Genomic DNA, 17,293 nt, shown 5'->3' on the forward strand with positions numbered 1-17,293 from the left:
GTGAACGGGCTGATGATGTATTACTGTGGTCCAGAAGTAATAAAGCATGAAGTCGTTGTTCAGCATCACTGAGACGTTTCTCATTTTAATGATTTAATTAATCGGATGACAAAAATCAGTTCTACATATTTGTTTGAAGTGCGAGGTAAAGGATGGCTCAGACTCGGACATCAGTGGCTGTTTGCAGCTCTCACCTGTGCTGACATCATCAGGTACATCCTCTAACTTGTTTATCTTGGTCGTTACCTTCTCTGAGACAGCCTACTCAGCTGTTCTGGGTGGGAGTCACTGGGCATGCTCAGTGAGGGGTACATGAAACCTGATGTGTTATCATCTGGAGCAGCGACAGACGGCGCCAGATTAACACGCCATTTTTTATCATTTACCTGCAGCAAGGTCAGAGGTCACTAGAGCGGCTGGCCAAACAGATCTGTTCAGTGATGACATCCCATCATAACCTCCTCTGTGACAGCAGCTGAGGCCGACGATGGCCTCCACCTGCAGGTTAAATGTGGGCGTCGCTCACACTGGTGTCCTCAGCCGTGATTGGACCACATGAAGAGCGAGCTAAAGGAGATACGAGACGCCTCTGGAGTCGCTGGAAAGGAAGAAAAGTGAATAAAGGTCATAATTCGACACTGCTGAGGCATCTGTGAGAAATTATTTCAGAACAGTTTGATGCACCGTCTCCAGATGACACACTCTTTGGTGTTGGTCCCATGATGCACTGCAGCAGTGCTGTGTGCCTCCTCTCTCGGAGGCAGGAGGGGCAGTGATGGGGTAAGCCACACTGCTTTTTAAACACTTTTCACAAAGTTTTTTACTTTGGTTGTAATTTGACACCAAGAGGCTGCAGACCTGTGACCTGTCCAGGATACACGCCGCCTCTCACCCTGTGGCAGCTGGAATAGGCTCCAGCACCTCCACTGGCATTGATGGGTGGGGTCAGTGTCTCAGGGCAACATAACAGAGAAACTCATAAATCAGAGCTTCCCAAAGTCTGGGGCCCGCCCCCTAGGAGGGGGGGGGGGCGCAGAGCCATTGCAGGGGGGCGGTATGAAAAGGGGGGGGGGAAAAAACAAACCCTTTGGGGCGCCCACACAAACGCAAAGCAGGAGATGAAGCATCGCTGAATATGTTTCCAAACCAACTTCATTCTGAGCCAAAGACTAGAAAATATGGTGAAGCAAATCTTCCCTTTGGTTTCACCTGCACAGGTGCTGAGGTAGGTCTCCCTGCAGGATTGGTTTTCCCTGTCTGGAGCAGCGCTGGGCTGTTTAAATCACGGACAAACAGGATCCCACATTCTTGATTTGTAGTTCACAAACACTTGTTGTAATGACTAACTACTCCTGACATTTTGGAGATGTTTGCTCTTTATACAGTAAAGTTACAGCGGGACACAAATGACATCAGGCTGATCCTGCTATGATTTGTTCTCCAGTTCAAATCACAGACAAACAGGATCCCACAGCTGTTTATGTTTTTAAACCCATTTTGCACAGAGAAGCATTTTTTGAAAAATGTATTGATAGTAATGTTGAATATTATTTCACAGGAAAAAAACAACTACATGTAAAATAATCACATCGTGACGCCTCTGCCTTTGTAAATGGAGGGACAGTAACTGTGTGTAAAACCTGCAGATAGTCAGATTAACAGTATTTTGTCTCTATCTGCCATTCTGCAATTTATCTCATGTAAACAATAACGTGGCCACAGCGTGACGTGAAAAAGGCACATACCTTTGACGTTGCATGATGAACTCTGTATTCCTCGTCCACATGTAAATGCAAAAAGGAGTTTAAAAAATCTCAGTTTTCGGTGATTCGAAACGCCGTTTACGTGGACGAAACACCTGCGTGTTCAAAAATACCCGTGTAGGTGTGGACGCAGCATAAAAGAGTTAGTAGTTTACTTTCTTGCTACCTGTGATTTATTGCAGGTTACTTGTATTTGCTTAATTGTTTACTAAATGTTTGAGGTGTGAAATAAACGCAGTGGAGCAAAATATGGGTGTGAGTGGTTTGACATTTTTCTTGTAAAACAAAGGGGGCCCCAGCAAAAACAGTTTGGGAACCACTGTCATAAATGAAGGAGCTGCAGAGGAAGGTTTGGTGTTTCTACAGTTTGAAGCTTTGCTGCCATCTAGTGCTTCCTATTACAATCACAGCTGTGATATCTCATCAGCTTCACTTTAAACACAACGCAAGACTGAAAAATAACTAGAAAACCCTATAAAACTGGTACAAACAAAGTAGAAATCGAACGTGGATGAAATCATTTTTTAAAAAGAAGAAAACTCGAAGGAAAAAGACAGACCTTTTCTGCATCAAGTAAGCAATACACACTAGGAAGAGGCCACCTCCAAAATAAAACTCCAAAATAAAAAGTCCTTTCTGAGCAAACATGAGTCTAATAAAAGTAAAAATCAAAGTAAATTTGTTGACATATTCAAAATACCTTTTTGAACTAAATTAATAAAATGAATTTAAAATATTAAATTAAAATGTCAACGACTAATATCTCGATATTTTAAAAGCATAAATTATTTTACGTAGTCAGAATGACAATTATTTCGAAAAATCTTAGCGGAAGTGTGTTGTTAGCTTGTTAGCTTGTGGTCGTTCAGGCTGTTGTTGTGGAGGGAAGCAGTTAGCTCCGTTTGCTAGTCCTGTGTTTGGAGGCTAGTTCGCTGCTGGTTTTCGCTCTTTCGGAGTTTCCATAATGGCGTATCAGCTGTACAGGAACACGACGCTGGGAAACAGCCTGCAGGAGAGTCTGGACGAGCTTATACAGGTAACACTGCCCGCGGACACGGAGCCAGTGCTGCCAGTTGGTGGCATTCAGCTCCCCGCTAGCCTGTTAGCCGGGTGAGCTAACAGTAGCCTGCTAGCTGTACCATGTTTTAGACTCCAGAAAACAAGCAAAAAATCAAGTTTTTACCAGAGAGGGGTTACAATTTTGCAGGTGTGAGCTGTAGTGGATGAATAAAAGCGAGGAGGTCAAAGTTCACAGACGTACAAGTTACTGTTCTGTAACAGTGATGAAGGTTCTGTTTACCTGGTTCAAGGGTGAGAAAGTCCTTTAATTAAACGAGTTGACGCTTCTTTTTCACGTCTGAACCTCACATCATGCTCTGACACTCGCCCTCTCAGGTGTGCGCACTGTGGGAGAGTATAGTTTGTTCTTCAGGTGGTGAGAAATACGAGGAAACATCTGACTCTTTAACTACACGTAGACCAATCAGAGGAAAGTCCTGTGTGCTCAAAGACCAAACCACTTCAGTACAAAGTGGCAGATGACCTGAGTACAGCACATCTGTTTAAATCACTTCAGAAAAAAATTGTGTTGAAAATGTAAATTGAAATTGTGCTTCTGATTTTTCTGTAAAGTCTTGTTTCAAAAAAGTCTTAAACCTTTTAGAACTAACAAAGCGTTAAGACTTTAGTTGAAAAACAATTCGTGTTGGCAAAGATACCAACACAAGTTTGAATGGGCCCTGGCTGCACTTCACTGTTGTACCGAGTTCTACCAGATGGTGGCAGCACACCCACCGGTCTGCTGGGCTATAATTTTAGGAACTGGGTGTAAAGTTAGGAGAGTAACTACACAAACAAAAGTAATCCTCTGGTTTTTTTCTGTGTGCCATCAGCTGTTACAACATTCCTGTTTGTGAGTGTTGTCTTGTTGTTGCCCTCGAGTTCATCTCATTTCATTTGCACCTGTGCAGGTGAAATAGATTCAGTGGTTTCTTCTTCCAATGTTCACCTGACTTTGTTTTACTACAATGATCGCGTGTTCCCATCATTTCTTTGAGCTGTTTATTATTTAAAAATCTTAAATTTAAACTAATAAATGTGTGTTTGTGTGTGTTCAGACTCAGCAGATAACTCCTCAGCTCGCTCTTCAGGTCCTCCTCCAGTTCGATAAAGCCATCAACACAGCGCTCGCCAACCGAGTCCGCAACAGGGTCAATTTCAGGGTGAGTCCATCTGTATTTTCTCAAGCCCCGCCTCCTAAAAAAAAAAAATCATCCAACCCCGCCTCTGTTTCTGTCTCCACCTCTCAGGGATCTCTGAACACATACAGGTTCTGCGACAACGTGTGGACGTTCGTTCTGAACGACGTTGAGTTCAGAGAGGTCACCGAGCTCGTGAAGGTCGACAAGGTCAAGATTGTCGCCTGTGATGGAAAGAGCGAGTCGACCCACAACAAAACTGATAAATGGCAAGTACAACACACACACGTGCGCATGTCCATCAGGATCGGCCCTCCTTGTTTACGTTCTGCTGTGTTTCTGTGCTTCAGCTTTATTCCTTTTTTAATGCTTGGACTCTGAGAGGAGCTTTGCATGATTGTTCAGAATAATCCTTTATCTCAGCGTGCGTGTTTTAACATTCGAAAAACACTTTGCTGTCTCTTCATTTACACACGTGCAGAAGTGCAGCTACTTCCTACCTTGACCTTTCACAATAAAATCCACAGATAAATATGCTGTTTAATAAGTAAAAAAGCTGATTTGTGAAAGCAGATGCTGATACCACAGCATAAAGATGCAGTCAACATAAAGTTGCTCCAGCAGATTCTCACATTTTCTTCTTCTGTGCCGGTGTTATTCGTCGTTAACGTCGTCTTTTCTTCTCTTTAGATTTGGGCGGCCGGCTCTCTGGGAGTTCCTCTGTGGGACAAAGTCCCGGATGGACCTGGACTGTACATATAATTTATTACAGCGGTCACCTGTGTGGGTGTGTGCGGCAGTTTGCTTTGTTTTTTATTGTTTACGGAAGTTTTTGTTCAGTTTGTTGTGATTACTGAGTCATGAATAAAAACTTTATTTAAAACACAAACAACCTCTGAGCATTCGAGCTCTTCTGTTCCATCAGGTATCATGACGGACAAAGGTTTTTAAAAAAGAGGTGGGGGTTGATATTCTGAGCTTTAAATTCAAAAGAAAAACAAATCCCCCTCAAATTTGTGAGAAAAAGCTCAAATTTACAAGAAGAAATCTCAGATTTGCAAGAATTAAAAACCTTAAACGAAGAGACAAAAACTGAGATTCATGAAAAGCTTCGGATCTGTGAAAATAAGATTGTGAGAAACACAAAATTAAACAGCGATTTCTTCAGATTATAAAAGCACCGAATATGTTTCCAGAGTTTTTTCTGCTTTATTTATTTAATACAACATCAGGACTGACATCATGTAGAAAAGAAATCACGGTGAAAACGACACGATTTCGCTCCTCAGCTTCCTGGTTTGCTTCATAAACAAGCAGAACATCAACACATCTTTGTCTCGTGTTCGCTGCAGCGAGACTGATTATTGACGTCATATTTGGACCCATAATACATCATCTGTATGTACATCTCAGAAAAGAGCAGATATAAAATATAGATATTATAACTCTGTGTAAACGGATCAATACTGCACAGAGACGGAAATGGCTTCAGCTTCCAAACATTACAAAAAAAAGACTTAATCCAGATGAGATGTTGAGAAACGGGACGTTAGCGGCTGCGTTTCTGCAGAACCTGCTCGAGAAAAGTCTCGTTTTAAGTGTTTTCAGCGATCAGAAGCTGCTGACGGTCAGCTCTGCTCTTTATACAACATATCAAAAAGAAACAAAAATAGGTGCCAGGTGTTCGCTCCAAGAGGAACTCTTTCATTATATTTCTATTTGTATATATGCACCCAAATGTTACATACTCTGTCACCAGTTTATTAGGAGCAGCAAGTTTAAAAAATAAGCAGCACTGAATTTTTTGCTTAAATTTTTGTTAAAAAAGAAAAAACAGAAGAAACTGCCTGTAAATATTCTCTTCACTCTCACAGCCAGACGCTGAACTTGAGATTTGCTGCTTTTCTTTTAAATTTGGATTTTTAGCACCAAACCAGACTTGGACAGTCTGTAAATCTGACTCATTAAAAACATAACCTTCAACCTTTGCTTCACTTCAGGCGTCCGTTTGTTATGTGGTCGACATCGCCGAGCAGGAGACGTGTGAAGCAGCTCCGGCGTGTTGAAACCTCCATGATGGCAGATTTGCTGCTGTGTTCCTAATAAACTGACCTCCGAATGTAGTTACTTCAGATCAGCAGAGTCAAAGTGTTTTGTTTACAGAGAGATAAGAGCAGCTGCAACCGTGAAATGCTCCTTTAGTCGCAGAGCGCTCAGCTGGAAGTGACGCAGACGTGTAAAGCTGCTTCAGAGCTGCCAAATGTTCATCGCACGGGTTTGGGACCGTTTCTGGTTCCAGATGTAAAAACATTAAAAAACAAACATCTACCAGTAAAGTCCAGCCTCTGTTCTTCCTCCCAGTCTTCCCGCCTCTTCCCATCGCCTCAGTCGAGGAAGCGCTGGCAGGCTTTCTTCCAGCGGCAGGCTGTGCACCACTGGTCTCTGTGCTCGATGCCGTAAACCTTACGACACTTTTTGGCCTCGCCGCGAATCCTCCTGAAAAAACACGGAGACAAAAGGGTCAGCTCGAGCCAACATGAGACAGCAGCTGGCCAATCAGACGCCACTGTGTCATCGAGTTTTCCTCCCGTGGCTTCGTTATCAGAGACGTGTTCACTGAGCTCAGCGATCAGCTGAATGGGAGGATCTCATAGACTGCAGCCATCTCATATATACAGTCTTTGTTCGACAAAAGAGAAGCACTGACCTGGAGGGGGCGCTCTGATGCTGCAGCCACTGCTCGCCCACGCTGACCGAACGCACCCGGAATGACAGACCCTGAAGAAGAGAGAGGAAGAGGAGGTCAGATTGGAGCTTTTCATTGTTTCTCTGTTGCTTTCTGAAGCACGAAGAAAAAAACTGAAGCAGGGCGCCGTGACCCGTTCTCGGGGACGGAGCCTCGATTAAAGTGTTCGTATTCCACGTTGGAAAGTCAAAGAGAAGCACGACAATTCAAAAAACAAACATAAAATGACCAAAGCAGAGACAAAGAATCGAAGACGTGAGATCAAATCGCCACAGAAGGATGAAAAAGACAAGACGCCTCCACACGTTCATGTTATTGTGTCTGGCTCGTCGTCAGGAGGCGTTTTGTTTTTATCTTCAGGCCCAGCTGCCTGTTTTCAGCTGTTTACGTCAGGCTGAGCAGTGTCCTCTGCCGGCCTGCAGGTGGCAGCGCTGCTCATGGAGCCTTAACCCCAAACGATGTGAGGGGATTTTCCTGCCTGAATGAAACCATGAGGGAGGAGTACGCACCCTCCTTTCTCCAGAATGAAACCAGTTTGAACAGGCTGCGGTGGCAGGAAGCAAACAATCGGCTGCTGTGCACACTCGCCGAGAAAACACCGAATTGGAGAAGTGAGGGCAGAGAGCCGGCTGGGGGGGTGCACCGTAATTAGCTTTAAAAACTTGGATAGAACCTAAAATTCTCAGGGAAAGTCCTCCGTGCTGCTTCCTCTACAGATCGGGGACAGAAAAGTCTGTTTTGAAGACAGAGTCTCACTGTGCACACACACACACACACACACACACACAACCTTCACTCTTCTTTAAGGATAACTTTAGGTTAATTGTGGACTTTCCGCCGTAAAGACCCGGCCGAGGGCAGCAGCTTCATCAGAGCTCTGTCACGCCGAGTTTTCACCTTACACCTCTGACACCCTGCTGCGGGACGCTTTTAGTTTTTATGTCGGTTCCACCTCAGACTGAGATGTTCGGTGTCCGGGTGCCGCCGTGCTAGCAGCAGCAAACTTTTCCTGCTTTAATCGAAGCTTTTTTCTCTGATGGATCCTGAAATACCTACGAACGCTCCGGCAGGGAAGCAACAACTGTGGTGCAGTAATGATGAGGTCATCATGATGAGGTGAGCTGGTCTCATCGTGGACCCAACCAATTACACTGTGGGTCTCACTAAGGATACATCTGGTGCCAGACGTCATGGTAACCGGATACTGTTTTTTTAGCCCAGTCGAAGCAGCTGTAGCGTCTGACCGTCCGCGCTGCACCTCGTACTTCGAGGACACGACGTGTGAGTTCGGCACACCTTCACAATAAAACCTGATTATTAAAAAACTGAAGTCTGAATTTTGGGGAAACTTTCTGATCGAACGTTTTTTTGTTTTGCGACCTTTAAGCTCACACCTCCCCCAGCAGCAGCTGCATCCTGCTTCAACTACAGCGACACTTTACAGACACCTACTGCAGAGCCGTGTGATTAAAAACAGCCAAAGTTCTTCTATTATTAACTCAGCTTATCAACGACTGCTCTGACTTTACCTCCAGGTATCCGCGTCGCGTTGGGGGCGACATCAGCTGAGCCTGCAGACGGGCAGCACCCACGCCTGCTGAGCGCCGCTGTTTATCCTCTGTGGGCGTGCTGAGCCCGCAGCGGAGACTATTTAGATACGTCTGTGTTTATGTTTTCACAGGTAACAAAGGTTCAGATCCCCGATCGCAAGCTAGCGTGCTCCTCGTGGCATCATGATGGCCGCATCGAATCAAACATGGAGATCCCAGATGTGCGGGAGCGACCCGTTAATAACGAGTTCTCTCAGGTTCCTATAAATACAGATCTTAGTTGCTCTGAAGGTTTACCTGTTTGTGGCAGGTGGTGGGCGGGGCCGTCCAACGGCAGGATGGCGTGGCTGCTGCCGCTGACGCCACGTGTTGACTCGGAGGAGGAGCCTAAAAACAAAAAAATACGAGTTAGCTATAACAATAAAAGTAATCGTTAATATTTTACAGCCGAAAAAACATCAACACACCTGGTAGGAGTGCTCTGATTGGACCTGCCAGAAGCTGCCAGAAGACGAGGGGGCGGAGCAACTCAGGGCGGCACAGGAGGGAGAGGAGGGAGACGGTGGAGACGGTGTTGGTGGGCTGGAAGGCGAGGACGGGGAGGAAGCCGGTGAGGCGGGGGAGGAGCCGCTGTGTCCAGAATGGGGAGGAGACCGCTGCTGCGGATGCTCCCATTGGTTGATCTCAGTGTAGTAAAAATCCTCCTCACTGCGGGAACAGCGCTCATGCTCGCCACCACGGCTGTAAGAGGTCAGAGGTCAGAGGTTATTATTAAACAAATTCCTGTCTTACTGTCAGAAAAACTTTCTGAAGAACAATTTTATATAAATACATTTTTAAAAATGTATGGAAGCCCATTAATGCCAGAAGTTTCAGGATTTAAAAAATAAATGTAAACATGAACATGTGTGGGAGCAGCTGCCGTCAGACTTGATATAAAAATGTAAAGATATAAATCTGAAGTTTTCAAATGTTTCTGGCAGTAACGAGCTTCCATACTTAGCTCGTCCTGAGGCTGAGCAGCCGCCGTCAGGTGAGGCTTACCACAGGTGCGTTGTCCTGATGTGGCGTTTAATTCCCACCACAGACGTCAGCACTTTACCGCAGTTCGGCCACAGACACCTGTACGCCACCTTCACCGAGTTCTGCAGGAGGAAACGCATCATCACCACCGGCAGCTTTCGTGGTCTTCGACACTTCGACGATCAATAAATCGTTTTTCCGCGACTGCTGTAAACCGCCGCTTACCCTGCGTTTCCGTGGTGCTGGCTCATCAAACAGCACCTGGTCCAGCTCCATGTCAACACCCTCATCAGGAGGCGTGGCCGGGCTGGCGTCTGACTCTTTGATTGGCGGGGAAGGGGCCGGGCTTCGGTGAGCGTGGCCGACGCTCCAGTAGCCGCTGTCGGAGAGCTCGCCGCCGCCACATTCCATCGAAGCTGCTGAAACAACAAAAACAACAAAACCCATCAGAGGGAGAAACGCCTCCAGCCTCGCTTCGTGGAGGAAAAATGTGTTACTTGTTTGTTTGTTTGTTGTTGTGTACCTGTGAGGTCAGGCTGGGCGGGGCTGTGCAGCAGCGGGCTGCAGGACAAACTGCTGAGAACCATCGCTGCCATCAGCTCGTTCATGTCCACCTCATGAGGACTCCTCTGACTGCGGGACGACAGGAAGCGGCGTTTAAACACGTTTACAGGTAAATGCAGAGTAAACGATAAAGAGGCGGGACGCGTCTGACCTTTTTGGGACATCGATGCTGGACGACACGGATCTGCTGCAGGATGAAGGCGAGCTGTCGACTGAAGACTCACCTGCTCCTCCACACTGGAAATACATCTGAGATCAGACACACACGGCTCACTGTGATTGGCTCAGAGCGCTGCCAGTCAACACAAACCTCCCCGAACAGACGCTGCGTTTTCCCGACATTATTGCTCAGCTCAACATCCAGGACCAGCACTCACCTTGAATCCAAGATGGCCGTCTGCTCTGCTTGTCGCTTGCTGTCCCGCTGCCGCCATCGTCACCACCGTCTCACCAGTCTCCAGGTTGGTCCCCGGACAGGTCGAGGTCACGAGTGCCCCAAGAGGAGAACGCTTCCCCAGACGAGCCTTTGGTATCATGTCTGCAAGAAACAAAGGAGTCTCTGTAAGCACCGCCGGGAAGCTGCAGGTGAAGCTGGAAGCGAAACACCTGCAGGACTGCGGCTGGAGGTTCTGGTTCTGTCCTGGAGAGGAACCGCTGCAGAACCAGGACCTGCACCAGCAGCTTGTCAGCAGGACATCACTGTCTGTGTCGCTCACAGATATTAGCAGAGGAGAAATTTATAAACGGTGTTTAATGATTCAGATAAGAAAACCTGAAGGGATCGTGCATGCCCCGCCCACGCCGTGTTGGATTAGGACCAACGCCACACTGTGCACAAACTCACGGCTAAGATTTATCTGCTGACCCTCTGAGAGGCCCATCCCACAGGTTGGGCACCAGTGGACGACCTATCTAACGGTCAGTCGACAAAAGAAGCTCCGCCTGCAGATATCCACTCCGAGTACACAAACACGTTGTGCACTTTTATAGTTTTTTTTTGTTTACTGGAGGATCTGAATCGTTCTGCCGGGAAAACGTTGGCTGTGGATTAAAATCTGAGCGAGTCACAGGCTGCAGAGTCATTTACAGTCAGGCTGTGTGTGTGTGTGTGTGTGTGTGTGTGTCATTACCACTGTCACTAACAGGGTAGAGGATTACCATGAACAGAGCAAATGGGTGTAACTGTCCAACAGCCTCTTTTTATCAGTTTACATCTGTTAACATGTGTGACCAAAAGTATGTGGACATGTTCCTCTGTGTGTTTCTTTCCTCGGGTGGGGTGGGGTGGAGGTGGGGGGTGATTGTCATCTTGAATGAGCAGAGAAAAACAGCTGGTAGAAAGCTGGGAGGCCATGGCTGATGATCATTACAAGCTGCAGCATAAACAATTTCTCCATTTCCCGTCATTCAGAGCGAGCAGTCAGGGAAGCGCCGTCAGGGGTGGCGTCCACATACTTTAGCTTCACTTCAGGCTTTCAGATGTTGGAGTTTAAGGCAACCCTGAACTCTTCCCTGCACACTTTTCTGATGCTGACGTCAGTGACCAAAGCACCAGAGTGTCCCTTAAAGTTCAAACACACACACACACACACACTCTTCTACACACTATTATAGTATTAAAGGCGCTTTTTGTAAAAACTCTCCAATGAAAACTTTCCCCAGGACGCGGCAGCTCTTTGCAACAATGTTTCAGTGCAGCGGTCACACACAGAGATCACGCGTGGTGGAATCATGCACACATATTGCGCAAACACGCGGTTGGCGCGTTCTTGTCTCGCACACCTTGTGGCTCACAGTGGTATTACACGAAAGCGCAGTCCGCCCGTGTTTTAGCTTCAGGCGACCTCTGCAGCACAAACACGTTTCACTGACTTTAGAAGGTTTGAAAGTGGTTTTGTGTGCTCGGCTGTTTCACATGAAGTACCTTTAATGACTTGGGACAGTCAGCTGTTTCCAAACAACGTCTCCTGCAGAGGTCAGGAGCGTCACCAACACCCAGCTGGAGGTTATCTACATGTGCAATCACAGTAAAGGGCTATTCTATTTTATTCTAGTTTATCAGTAAATTTTTATCTGTCTCAGAAACACGACACTCATGATTGTGGTATTTCGATTTCTGTCCTGCGTCTCCACAGAGCCCCAGTCATTCATGCTGGCTCGGGAGGCTCCCGTGGGCCAAGAAGTCCACAGTGTGAGAGTTACTGATCATATTAGAAGCTGTCTGCTTATATTCACCGAGTTTCACCGTGAGAACGCGCTCTGTTCCTCCTCTGGCTGAACTGCAGCCAGTTTCTGTAACAGGAAGTGCAAACAACTCCTAAAATCAGCCCCACGGAGCCCACTTTGGGAATCACTCCTGTAGGATCCTTGCCTTTCAACATAAAGCACTTCAGACTGTTAGTGCGCACACACCGACACACCCACGCACACACAACCAATCGGATTCCTTCGTCCCTCCACAATAAGAGCCCAGCATGAACAGGAAAATAGCAACTCTGCAGCTGATCATTAACTCCTGAAACACAAAGTGAGGCTCCTCCAACTCCTCACGCTGTGTTTGATCGGAAGGACGACGCAGAGGAGGAGGACACACAAATATGAAGCTTTTTACAAAAAACTAAAAAATCCTTCATTAAAAAATTGATCATCAAACAGAAGAAGCGAGAAAAAGAGAAGCAGTCAGCCCGACTGTAACTCCCAGCAGCCCCATCCTCACACACAGTCCACACACAACAAACAAACAAACAAATAAATAAATAAAAACACGCGCGCACTGCGCATGCTTCAGCAGTAAACCTCTGAGAGCAGTAAAAGTGCTTTAAAGCGAGCAGCTGTCACCTACCTGCAGACTGAGAAAAGCACCAAAAACAAGACTCGGAGGATTCCTGAGTGTGTGTCTGCTGCCGTTCAATGAGAGCTCAGAGTGTGTGTGAGGGAGAGTGTGTGTGAGGGAGAGTGTGTGCGGCTGCAGTTCAACACCTTCGGTGCGGGACAAGAAACCTGCAAGAGCCGGACTGGATCCGGCTGGACGGGAGCTCCTCAGAGCTGCACGCAGGCAAAGCAGCTGCTGTAGGAACTTTCCACCCAAACCGAAGGAGGGGCGGGTGGGGGGGGAGGAGGGCATCACTCAGCGTCTTTCAGCTGAGAGGGAGGGGGTGCAGACAGGGTGGAGGCAAGGCTGATATTCAAACCGGCACATCCGGGGACCCTGACCCTGCTTTCTGTAAAGGCCACAAGTGAAGACTCAAAATAAGAGAGGGGCAGCTCAGCGGGTCACACAGGGGGCAGCGCAGAGCCCCCACCCACCACCTCCACAGTGAGTTTCATTAGAGAGGCCGTGGACAGGACTTGGTTCAGGTTCGGTTTCTCTGTGAAGCTGGAAACAAACTCTCCTTTTTATTCTATTTTCTGTGGTTTCTACTGAGCAGAGCTCTACTGGGTTATCTTCTGGATTTTATTCTATCCTGCTCTGATTTTGTAACTTTTATGGAGCTATTTGTGTCGTGTTATGTGGCAAACTTACTGATTTAGATTATCTCGGCTTGTCTGTCCTTCCACAGGCTCGACCTTTGACCTTTCTTGCTCTGTTCTCACTGACTGACCTACATCCTGTAAAAAGGCGGAGGAAGTTCTCTCCTTCGGTCTGTCTGTTGCTGGAGCTCATGCTGGATGAATCCTGTTCATGGCTTATCTTGGCCTTCAAACACGACCTGCCAGCATTTAGTCAGGACCAAGCAGCTGACTTGATGCTCTTTGTTGTTTTTGGCTGAATATGTGCTGATCACAGCTGTGATGATGCGATAGAGGCTTTTGCTCTCTAGAGCATTTTTTCCTCCTGGTTAAGTAAAAGTGAAATACATAAACTCGGAGGATTTCTTTTTCTTTCTTTGTGCCACTAAACTGTGAATCACCAGTTTGGACTAGAGTGGCCCCTCGGGACAAAACACATACCAGAGTGAAAGCACAAGCATGAAGGGAAACAGACGTGAGACGAGACATTCCTCCAAACAAAGATGAGTTTAAATATAGGGAATAATAAGCTCAGTGTTGACGAGGCTCTGAGGTAGACGTACTCTGAGTCCTGCTGGGGGACAAACTTTGGCTTCAAAGTTGAAATTTGATCTTCAGTTTGACATTTCTTACAGTTAATACACTCACACTGTTATTATCACAGACACAGAGGTTCAGATACTGTTCGGTCTGAACATTTTTCTATGCTCTCACTGTGTCAGGAAACAACAAGGTGCTTTACAGAAAACCCCCCAAATCATACAATCCCCTGTGGGCAGCACACGGTGACAGTGAGAAGGAAGAACCCGCTTTGCACAGGAAGAGACGTCCAACAGAGCCAGAATCTGGAGGGGGAGGAGACAGGAGGTCAGGATTCAGCCCTAACTATATGCTTTAGCAAAAAGGAAAGTTTGAAGCCTAATCTTGAAAGTAGAGATAGTGTCTGTCTCCTGAATCCAAACTGGAAGCTGGTTCCACAGAAGAGGGGCCTGAAAACTGAAGGCTCCGCCTCCCATTCTACTTTTAAATACTCTAGGAACAACAAGTAGGCCTGCAGAGCGAGAGCGAAGTGCTCTAATAGGGTGATATGGTACTACAAGGTCATTAAGATAAGATGGGGCCTGATTATTTAAGACCTTGTATGTGAGGAGCAGGATTTTGAATTCTGGATTTAACAGGAAGCCAAAACAGGAGAAATCTGCTCTCTCTTTCTAGTCCCTGTCAGGACTCTTGCTGCAGCATTTTGGATTAGCTGAAGGCTTTTCAGTGAGTTTTTAGGACATCCTGATAATAATGAATTACAGTCGTCCAGCCTGGAAGTAATAAATGCATGAACGAGTGTTTCACTCTGAGACAGGTGGATTCTCATTTTAGAGATATGGATGAGATCAAAGAAATCACAGCTACATATGTTCCTGCTGAAGGATAACAATCCCCAGTGAGAGTCACGTACACCAGAGAAGCACGAGCCTCCAAAACCCGCTTTCCTTGAGTTTATGACGTCATAGAACGTCATGTGACACTGTCCGGAGGCTCGATGACTAACAAACATGAACTCTGAACTCTGGTGCTCCCCGATCCGCGCCGGGTTTTCCCATCAGCACCCGCGGTGCCGCTCGAGCCTCGTAGTAAACAAGCTCACCACGTGGGGGAGGAGCTGAGCTCTGATTGGCGGAGGACTGGAGCGCAGGCACACACCCCACTGAGGACTGTTGTTTATTGTGAGCAGGATCGGACCGACCGTCTGTGGTAAAGCTGCAGGACACACACGCCAGCACCGCGTACGCATCTGCTGCGCATGCGCACTTCGCGCTAAGGCTCGATTACTGCGCAGGAACATCTGCGGAGTTTCAGCGGTGTGATCCTGCAGAGATAACAAAGAGACGGTTGTGGGCGGAGCTTGTGTGCAGGGGTACAGAGCTGCACGTAGCACACACGCACACACACTCACATACGTTGCGCTGCTTGCGTGAGCTACGTGCAGGCCCCGCAGAGCCGCCGTTAAAGGAACAGTCCGCCTCTTTTTGTGCTCCGTGTTAATGAGTCACGCCGACAGTTTGACCCACTTTCTCTGCGCTCGCAGCTCCCACTGTGTGACACTTCACAGCAAAAACAACAGCCAGAAAAACATCAGCAGGACACAAAGATACGAGAGATTTTAATCAGGAATGAATTATTTTCTCAGTCTGACTCAAAACTGTTTAAAGGCCTCCTGATATTTATCACCAGCTCTATGAAGGGCGTCTGTGACTGTTTCAGATCGTTTTCAGCAGCTGCTCAGGAATTTATGAAAGATTTGCAGGAGAAGTGAAGGCAGGAGGCCAAACATGAAGTCCTGGTGCCCACATCAGGATATTTTCAGCATCAAACTGATAATTCCCTGAATTCCTGAACATTTTGCTCTTTGTTTTTATCATTTTAAGATGGAAATGCTGTTCTTTTTTATTTTTATTTGTTTTAGGAAAATCAGATTCAGCAAATCCTAGAATATAAAGAATAGTAAAGCTCTCTGTGGTGCTTTTAAACACCGTTCTCTGTAATCGTACTCCTGCTGAGTCAGCACACACACAGACGTGATTCACTCCTCGGTGTTTGTCTGCTTTCAGACTCTGAGGCCATTTTAGGCTTTCTGCGGGAGGTGATCTGATGAACGTACCTGTGTCACCTGCTTTTTAACATCAGGCATGTTGCAAAGCTGTCTGTCACACGTGTCCTGAGATGGCTTCTCTGGGAATCATCAAATCACTGTGATTGACATGCGTGCAGGAATCTGTGGCAGTGCTGCATGGAGCTGCGCTGCAAAGGAGCTCTGTGTGTTTCTACAACGCCCAGTTATGGCGTGTTTCTGGGGCTGTGTAAGCACAATGTTCCCCGTGTGAGAGCACATATATTACTTAGTGAACTAAGACACTGAAAACAACCTATAAAGGCCTCAAAAGGATCACATTAATACATCTGTTTCTGCTGCTTCAGCATCAGTGAGATGACTACATGTACATGCAAGTGCTTCACCTTCAGCAGATCAAGTAAACAAGATGCCTACAAATGGAGGAAATTCAGTTTTACTCGGTTTAAGATCTACTTACGAGTTTCAGTCCTGCGCAGGAAACACCAGGAGTGTAACATGCATCCATTTTCTCCACTGCTTATCGGCCCATGCTGCAAAGAGCTGGCTTTCAGGGCGGACAGGGCAGGAGGAGGTGTCGCTGCGGCCTATCAAAGCTCACCGTGGCTGCGAGCGCAGAGCTGAGCTTTCAACCTCACCTCCTTCAAAAGTGCTCGTAGAAGAAGAGGAGAAAACCTGAAGAGGCCAAAGCTACAGCAACGCTTGTAATGAAAGACTTCATTATGTGACCAACACGTTTCAGCTCGAGGCGTCATCGAGGACAACAGAGTAGAAAACATCTCAAATAACCAAACACACATAAATATGCACCAGTGAGGCATGTAGTTTGAAGCCTGCAGAGCACCTGGGTGTATACTGTAAACCTGGTGATTTTATCAGAGCAGCTTTGCCTGATTCACAGTTGAAAATAATCCTTCTTTGTCTGACACTGGACCAGTTCATCCTCAGCGACGCATAGACTGTATATCAAAGATGTACAGATGCTGTCGTGCAGAGTCAAAGGATATTTTGGCTGACGCCATCGTAGCGTTTTGGATCAGACGCCGTGAGCCAGATTTGATAGTTGCGAAGCATGGCGGCGGTAGCGTCATGGTTTGGGTCTGTTCTGCTATTTCAGACTCGCAATGGACGAAGGAATTCAGCGCTGTGTGAAGCAATCTCACAGCAGGATGTGAGGGCAGCAGTTCATGACCCGGAGCTTTGGGGAAGTTGGGTGATTCAACAAGTAAGAAGAAAAAGACAGAAAGGAAATCGGCCCTGAAACCAGCCGGAGAGCGATCTGATGATGCAGTTCAGCCAAGGCAACAGATCAT

The 17,293-nt window shown here is 46.8% G+C and overlaps 2 protein-coding genes across 5 annotated transcripts; one reads left to right on the forward strand and one right to left on the reverse strand.

Annotated features, from left to right (window-relative positions):
• The first annotated feature begins 2,602 nt into the window (after positions 1–2,602).
• Positions 2,603–4,853, forward strand: gtf2a2 (general transcription factor IIA, 2). Its single transcript, XM_085164794.1, has 4 exons — positions 2,603–2,799; positions 3,881–3,985; positions 4,073–4,230; positions 4,652–4,853. Coding segments are annotated over exons 1-4 (336 nt in total). The 5' UTR covers positions 2,603–2,727; the 3' UTR covers positions 4,653–4,853.
• Positions 4,854–5,150: 297 nt separating this feature from the next.
• Positions 5,151–16,495, reverse strand: znf395a (zinc finger protein 395a). Of its 4 annotated transcripts, none has more exons than XM_085164662.1 (10): positions 16,441–16,495; positions 10,222–10,382; positions 9,996–10,081; positions 9,804–9,913; positions 9,506–9,699; positions 9,302–9,402; positions 8,725–8,998; positions 8,555–8,644; positions 6,669–6,739; positions 5,151–6,457 (listed from the first exon to the last, which is right to left on the reverse strand). In XM_085164662.1, the coding sequence occupies exons 1-10, from the start codon at positions 16,478–16,480 to the stop codon at positions 6,346–6,348; spliced, it is 1,239 nt and encodes a 412-aa protein (XP_085020788.1). In that variant the 5' UTR covers positions 16,481–16,495; the 3' UTR covers positions 5,151–6,345. The 4 variants fall into 4 exon arrangements, with proteins under 4 accessions (XP_085020788.1, XP_085020780.1, XP_085020773.1 ...); XM_085164654.1 differs by having other exon boundaries at positions 9,506–9,696; positions 9,996–10,093; XM_085164647.1 differs by having other exon boundaries at positions 9,996–10,093.
• Positions 16,496–17,293: the final 798 nt, after the last annotated feature.

This window comes from Neolamprologus multifasciatus, chromosome 1, assembly GCF_963576455.1.
Source record: "Neolamprologus multifasciatus chromosome 1, fNeoMul1.2, whole genome shotgun sequence".
NCBI classification, from domain to species: domain Eukaryota; kingdom Metazoa; phylum Chordata; class Actinopteri; order Cichliformes; family Cichlidae; genus Neolamprologus; species Neolamprologus multifasciatus.